The sequence below is a fragment of the Dinoponera quadriceps genome, unplaced genomic scaffold (genome assembly GCF_001313825.1).
Source record: "Dinoponera quadriceps isolate SergipeBrazil2010 unplaced genomic scaffold, ASM131382v1 scaffold676, whole genome shotgun sequence".
Classification (NCBI taxonomy): Eukaryota; Metazoa; Arthropoda; class Insecta; order Hymenoptera; family Formicidae; genus Dinoponera; species Dinoponera quadriceps.
In genome coordinates, this window is record NW_014554818.1 from 242,488 (window position 1) to 250,851 (window position 8,364).

At 45.8% G+C, this 8,364-nt stretch overlaps 1 protein-coding gene across 1 annotated transcript; it reads right to left on the reverse strand.

Moving 5' to 3' along the window:
- Positions 1-4,463: 4,463 nt before the first annotated feature.
- On the reverse strand, positions 4,464-6,508 carry LOC106742104. The gene is made up of 2 exons (XM_014614736.1): positions 6,301-6,508; positions 4,464-4,600 (listed from the first exon to the last, which is right to left on the reverse strand). The coding sequence occupies exons 1-2, from the start codon at positions 6,506-6,508 to the stop codon at positions 4,464-4,466; spliced, it is 345 nt and encodes a 114-aa protein (XP_014470222.1).
- Positions 6,509-8,364: the final 1,856 nt, after the last annotated feature.

Genomic DNA, 8,364 nt, shown 5'->3' on the forward strand with positions numbered 1-8,364 from the left:
TCACAGGTCCCGTCATTCTCCGAATGACGACTTTACAACATTCAAGTCCCTTTTACACGCGTAAAATGCACACACGTGCAAAGTGCAGGGTGGTAAATTGTAGATTAAGAATGAAAAAAGACTCGAGAAGTGTACATACCCGCGGAGCAAAGGGAAATTATTTCTTATTTGTAGCGTCAAAGAAGCATTAATAATGCTCCTTTGATGCTGCAAAGGGAATTTAGACCTCCCGGGGAAAGGTTTTAAATTTTACGTTGAGTCTTCAAGTGGAGAAAAGGGAAATAATTTCCCATTTGTAATATTGAAGGAAGCATAGAAGACTTCTGAAGGTTTAATGTCGAACTGAAATTTCGACTTCGGGTAGTGTGTTGCAGAATTTGGTGCGTGCAGCTGTCAACTTATGGAAACATTCGCTTAATATAGAAGCCATACAGTTTGTATGTACGAAATGACTGTACCCCGCATTTTGCACTACGCTAAAGAACAATAAATAAAGGTCAATAAATAAAAGTAAGATTAAAAGCCTGACAAAAAAATTAAGTGCTCGAACGTTTTATGCATCTATACGCGCGTAGATGCAGGACGGTAAGTAGAGCAGTAATAACGTATAATTCTTTATCTCTCTCTCTCTCTCTCTCTCTCTTTCTTTCTCTTGTATTATTCACTAATCCCATCGCACTTTCCGTACACTTCTATATCCTCTTGCATGCTCATTTAAGTATATTTGCTCCTATATCACAATAAAAATATCAATAATTTTAACCGATATTTTGCACTTAGATAAGAGCGCTTTCTCGTCGAAGTTCGGCCAAGTCGTTCTAGCATTCCTTTAACCCAGTCACTGCTACACCCTTTTCCTCGAGTGATCCTAAAGTGGCAAAAACAAAAAATTCTCGAAAATTAATGAAAATTTAAACAGAAAGATTTTGATGATGCCGAAAACAAAAATTTCAAATTTTCAAATTTCAAATTTTTTAATTTAAAAAACTTTCGTTGTAAACCCAAAATGGCGGCTAATACAGCAAATTTTTATTGAAATTTAATGTTAGTTAATAAACGTCGAAATTTTTCAAATTATTTAAATCTTATATTTAATTCATTGTAAAACTTTAACGTAAAATATTTCAATGACGAGTGTATTCGAAAATTCGAAAAATTCTCAATTTTCTGATAGCCGTGTCTTTTTTCTGAGACAACATTTTGCAAATCGGACTCAAAAATCGTGTTCAACATACCCAAAAATCCCTTCAGTGGATAAAATCACTTAGGAGTTGCAATATAATAAAATATTTTATGACGAGAAAATGCATTCTCGCACCGGTGAAGGAAAAAGTCCAAAATTACGAGAATTCTCATCATCGACAGTCAAGGGTTAAGAACGTTTTCCTGCACCGTTTGCGTTATCGCGCTCACTCAATGATATCGCGAGTCCACTCTGACGAGATAGCGAGACGCGATGTTTGGATAATTGAAGGGCCAGTCTCGCCTCCATTATTTGCCTTGGCTTCGCTATAACGCGACTCAGATTCACAGATGCTCATTATCGTGCGCGTCTCTCTTCTGGCACGTTCTGAATATATTTCTTCATCAGCCTGCTCTTTCGACAATTACACGTCGCTCACCTCCTGCTCCTCCTCCTCTCTCCTTCTCTACCTCCTCCTTCCTCGTCCTCTCGATTACGGTGGACAAGTTGGTGGGGCCGCGAAAGGAATGGTCGTCTTTCGGGCAGGGCAGAGCCTTCGCTCCGGCGCTAAGAGCCGAATGAGGGCGGGCAAGCGGCGCGAGGTCCTTTCCGAAAGAGAGACGGACAAATACGAAAAAGGACAAAGCGGCGAATAAAAACGGGACGCGTCAAACGACGAAGAACGGAGCTAAATGCGAGATAGACAGAGCAGGGTTGCAACTGAAAGAGAGAGACAATGACGGACACCTCACCGCGGCAAGAACTACGTACAATTGGGGGGACACGAGAGGGAGAGGCGAGGTAGAGAGAAAGAGAGGAGAGACCCACCGAGAGTGCCGAGAGAGGTCCGGAGGTGAGCTGTGAATCGAAAGAGAAGCCGCGGTACGTTTCCTCGGCAGGGAGCCCCGGCCAATCGGAGAGCGGTGGGCGCCGCGGGTAGGAGGAGACAGTTCCGCGCCGACAGGCGACGTAATCACCCGCGGCCGTGTCCGCCGCTGCTCTCTGGCCCCTCCGGGGGTCTCTTCTCGTTCCTTCTCTCTCGCACCGTGCCCCTCTACCCAGCCGCCGGGGACGACTCCGCGGGGTGAAGGGTCCCGGCGGTCACCGGCCGGGCCCGTCGGGTCGCGAACTTGCGCGTTCGGACGCTCTCGGCGGCCACGCGACAAACCAGCCTGACGTTGCCGCCGCGCGTTCACCGGGTTGCTCTCCGATCAGGCGGACGATGACGCGTGCCCCCGGGGCCTGTCGCAACACCTGTCCCGATGCTGATATGCGCGCACGCGAGACGGCTGTCGTTCGGCGATTCCGCTCCAGAAATTTTGCCGCCAAGTGTGCGCGCTTTGGAGATCCCGGTGTTCCCGAAATTCTCCGGAATGAAATCAATTTCACTCAAAATGAGCGGACGTTCGGTTGAAAACGATGGTGAAGATAGCGCCACTCGGAATCACCTGAGAATGTTCAGTTTAAACTTAGAGTGGATTCTTGATCCATACAGGTGGGCGTTTCGATCGATTGGAGTGAGTTGTTCCCGTGACGGTGGGATATGTCAAATTGATTCTTCGATTGGAGTGAACATGTTCGGCGATCGTGCGGGGCCCCTCAGTTTTGCCCGTTTTCGCGCTTAAAAGTCTAGATCGCAGCGTTCCCTGAAGTGAAATCTCGTTCAAGATAAGTGAACATTTGCTCGAAGCGATGATGAAAGTAACGCTACTCGGGATTGCCAGAGTGAATGTTCAATTGAAACGTGGATTCTTGATCCATATAGATGGATGCTTCAATCGATTGAATTGTTTCCATGACGGTGGATGACGTGGTCAGATTCATTCTTCAATTTCGAATGGAAATATTCATTCGACAATTTAGAATAGAAAGTTCATCCTACATGAAAAGTCACTTGAATTCGTTCGTTCTATTTTTTCAGTGGAATTTTACTCGACGATATTTAGTAATATTTAATATTTCACGGAGAAAAAAAGATCGGTTGAATTAACGAACGACAATGAACGAATCAAACTCGTTTTGGTTGAAGGAAACAGATGTTCTGGTAGTAAGAACTGAATTTTGTTTATAAAAACCAGAAAAACTATTTCAGATCGCTTCAACACAATTTGATTCATTGTTTGGTCGATTGTCACATTAATTAAACCAAATTTTTGTTCTTCGTTTACATATTTATTATTCATTATATTTAGTATTCAGAGTCGGATCTTATATTTAAAATTGTCTGAATTTTATCTTAAGCTGCTGTATAGCTAATGAAACGATCCTTACATTTACACTCTTACATTTTAACCCTCGCAAGGAAAGGTGGAGTAGCAGGACATGAGCAAAAGGGTGGGTTCATGAATAATCTAAATATATGAATACACGCTTGGTTTGATTAAAACAAAGAAAGGGCACGACAATCGTAGAAACAATAAGCAAGTATATATTTTTCAAAAATATGATAATAATATAATAACTAAACGTCTTGCTGATGAACGACCCTTTTCTTCCTCGCGATGGTTAACCCTTACATTTTAAGAGATGTGTTTTGTGAATTTGAAGCAATCTTAAATCTAAAGTTACTACATGGAAAGAATAATATATCAACAGCAATAGTATTCGTAAACTATTAATAAGCTAAGACTCGGGTTATTAAAACATTTAGTATGATGTACTAGTTTCAATAATACAGCTTATAAATGAAGAAGATTCGTTCCGAGTAACAGCTGGTGCGCTGCTGATGCGGCAGCATTTTTCTTCTGTGTACGAATATTGCCTTTAGAGAGCGTGTTAGTTAGAGTCGCGTGGCCTGACTCGAGTGATGAGAGGAGTACTATAACATGAAAAGGGCATAGATAACGGACGATGATACTGCAGATTAGCGGACATGAAGCGTAATCGATGGCACGACGCGCTGTCGATATGACCGTTCGATAAGTGTCCGAGAGGGTGATAGCCGGCGAAAAAGTAGTCGAGGACGCGCTCGGCGAGGAAGCGAACTGTGCTCATCTCCGACGGCGATACGCCACGTCGTTCACGCGACCAGGCAGAGCATGTCGCTTAAAGGTAGCCTCATGAAGACGTAGACGCGGCGTTTATGTCGCATCGTACCGCCCCGAGGGCTCGCGAAGTCCGCTATAATCGCGGCCCGAGGCGAGAGGGCTGTCTCTGTCTCTCTCTCTCTGGAGTGTTTGGATGAAGCATTAAACTGAGAGACCGGTTGAGTATCCACTAAGAGCCTAACAACGTCTTTATACCCGGCGATATTTTATGCGCGCTGGTAGCCCACTACGGCCTACGATGATGCTCGAGACGATCCGTTGATAAATATTGTGACGGCGGAATTTATCGTGAAGTTATGAGTATCATTTATATCCCCCCCCCCCCGTTCTCCTCCCCAAGCGTATCGCGAAGATGGCGTTGGGACGATCTCTTCTCTCGTTTTAACGTATTACGCGAGAATCGCACAAGTCGCGATGCGTGCCAGAGCCGGGTCGGAAAATAACAACAAAAAGGCAACGTGTGTCTATCTCCCCTTTTTCCGCCCGTTGATAATCGTCGCGAGGATTGAAAAATATCACTCTCTCGCGGGCTTCCTACCGCGTTTCGAGTCCGGAGTCGTCGCGGTAGACCGTGGTCGGTCGGGGTGCGCCACACGTTGCTCCGACGTGGTGTAATTTGCTCGTTATTTGCTCGTTACATTCGGTGGTAATATGAAGATGGAACGATGCAGCTGGAGGCTGTTTAACAAAGCCGCTGAAACGCGCCGGTGGAGGCATCAAGATGATAAAATCGTCTGGTTCCGCGGCGACTCGAGATATCACGGTCGATTGTGAATCGCGCGTTCTCGAACGTTAAAAATTAAATGGACGGTCGGGAGAAATATATCGTCTTCGTCAGAAGCTTGTCGAGAGAGAGGAAATTTGTCGTCACTCTCGGCCTCGACTACATCTTCTTCTGGCTTTAATCCGACAAATATAGTAGTAGCAATATGCGTGTAAGGTTATCACCATTGATACTGTAGTAAAGTTTATTAGGAAAATAATTGTCTCGGCTATAATCTTTTGCGATTATATAGAGCGGAAAGAAAATTAATGTCAATTCAAAATCGATATTTTCACGTATGTAAACGAGAATATATAATATTATATGAACATAAAACTTACTATTTTATATGAAGAAATTTTACATAGTTCCACTAAACTAAAGAATAATTTTTATGGATTTGGAAGGAAAAATATCGGATGGAAAAAATGATATCTTCAAATTGATACAAGTAGTTTAGCTTTCTCGTAGTTAACTATATCTTCTTCTGACTTTAACTCCAAAAGCAGTAATAACAATATGCATTTAAGATTGTTATCACTGGCATTATAGTGAAACTTATTAGAAAAATGATTCTGACTATAATCTTTTCATTTATTTAATTATACACAAGAAGAAGATTAGTAACAATTCATATTTTCATATATAAACAAAAATATATAATATTATATGAAGATATAAAATTTGCTTGCATGAAGAAATCCCTTATAATTCCATTAAACTAATAAATAATCATTTTTATGAATTTAGAAGAACAAATATTGAGTAGAAAGACCGATATCTTTTCAAATTTATACAATTCCTAGTTTTTCTTTCTAGCCAACTACATCTTTTTCTGGCTTCAAGAATATAATAATAACAATATATACATGTAAAATTATTATCATTGATATTATATATACAAGTATATCGTAAGACTTAAAAGAGTGGTTTTCTCAACCAAAATTCTTTCTTTCACTTACGCGACTGCAATTGTAAGTGCCAAAAATTTTTTTCCACTGAAGCGTATCGCGCTATTTTTTATTCGGTGAAATCGGGCCTCGCGAACGGACTGGATTCGAGACTGGATTTCTCCTTGAATTTCTTCCAAACCGAATGACGATTCGCTCCTACTGATTCGCATGCAAATACCGCTACATATATATATATATATATATATGCATAAATAAAGCACATCGCGCGTCAATAATGCGATTTCTCACAGTACGTCGCGCGGTAATAAATTCACCGTTGAAACGGGCGTGACGAATAAAAGTGTAAAAGCCACTCGGGGCGGTAGGAAGCGGAACAGACAGAAAAGACATTACCTACCCCTACGTCCGGCGCGCTCGAAAGAAGGCTGCACCTGCTGCTTTGGCAGAATTCGCCCGACCTACGATTGCATCGCCTCGCGCGCGTACGTCGAGGAATTGTTTTTCCCTGCGATTGGGATCTACCCGTGTTACTTGATCGATGAGAATCCATTTTCGGAACACCTTTGACGGGCGAAAGCGGCGTATTATCGTTATCGGCCATCGCGTCGCGGCTATCGCTTTGTATCACCCGGCGATCCCGTTTGCATTCCTAATGTTCCGAGAATCGTACGACTCGATATTATTTATGCACGACGTACGTTCTGTGCGTTGACGATTAGACAGAAGTTAATACGAAACTAAGTCTGCCGTTCGCGTGCTCGATCGCCTCGTCTCCGCCTTCTTTTTCTCCCCTTTTTCCCCGAGATCTGAATTTCGTACGTGCTATCCGCCTGAAACGAGCCATTGAACAAGAACATTGTTTATTTATTCGTTCGCGCCATTAGCCCGTTGCGAACGAAAGAGGCTGCTTTCACTCCCGCCGCGCGAACGCCTCTATTTTCTATTTCTCGAGTTGCGCTCCCCGTACCGCCCAGTGCCGCGGGCGAACCGTCGATCGACATTCGCAGGGCACGCTGCGCCCATCTACGCCCCTTCTTTAATGCCGAAAAATAAGCCAGCAGACGGCGTTGCCGCCCTTATCTCGCTGCTCCTCGCTGGTAATCGACTCGAGCGAGAAAGAGAGGAGGAGAGGGAGCGAGCGAATGCGATTCCCTCATTAATTCGCGGGTGTACGGTCGCGTTAAGGTCTTTATTTACGTTATCTGCCGTTGCGCACCGCGGGCGCGTTATCTCGCGCGATCAAAGTATACGTTGACGCGACGGCTAATTCGCCAGCGGCTTCTCACCTCGACGGGAGGTTTCGCGGTCAGACTCAGGTACCAATTCGTCGCTTCGGGGTTGCGAGCATCGCTCGCGCTTCAGCTGTGAGAAAGCCGCGCGCGCCCGCATTTTTCCCGCGTTCACCACCCGTCGAATTCCACGATCGGTTATCGGCCGCGAGTAACCCGATCTAACGGGCGATTCCGCGTGAGCGTGCCTGTGTAAACCCTTGCTTGATTTAGCCATCACGCGTCTCTCCCACCCGGCTGGACATCGTGATGTTCGCGAGTTAATTGGCCCTCAGATTATCGCCCATCTCGAATTTGCATTATTATTAATAACGGTCCTGAAACCGAAAGGTGTTCCCCGAATGGTGAGATAACGAGGTTCTCTCTCTCTCTCTCTCTCTCTCGCTCGCTCTCTCCACGAAGGTAATTTCGACATTCCCGTCTCTCGCAACGGACGACGTGTATACTAATTATGAACAAATACCCGCGCGTCTCCGGGGCGAAATTGATTACCTGTGCTCGGCGCGTTAATTAAATAATTTCGGCCGGCGCTCAGATCAAGCGAGAATTTCGGGGCTGTTCAATTACCTTATCGGGCATCTCTCAGCGCGCGCGTCCCCGGCTGCGAGCTGACGCGGCGCGGTCGCGTTTCGCATGCGGACGCGTGCAAGAAGGTCGTGGGCTACCGGACTTGCAGTCGCGAGGATAGGACCTCGTGACGAAAAGGGAAGAAAGGGCCCCGCCCCTACCAAGGGGCCGCCGACTCGTTATAAGGCGTCAGGTGCCCGGGACCGTTGACGCGGCGGCCGTTACCATCCCCAGAACGCCGTGCGCGATAATAATGTATACCATTAATGCGGAATACCCGGCGAGGAGGCGCGCCGCGTGCGTGTCTTGGAGGAGCCGCTCGCGCACCACCCTGCCCTCGGACTCGGGGCCATGTGCGCACCTCCGCGAAAGGTGAAGGGCGTTTAACGGTCGGAACGTTGCACGTTTTTCGGGATCCGTCGGCGGATCAGCAACAGCTGATCACCGTTCGCCCGACCGACCGTCGTGCCTGCTCTTCTTCCTTCGCTCTATTTTCGGCCATGTGCTTCCCGCGCTTTTTCCCCGTTCTTCCTACCGCCCACCGGGCTAGACCATTTCTCGGCTGCTCCTTTTCGGCACACCCTCCCCCCCCCCCCCCCCC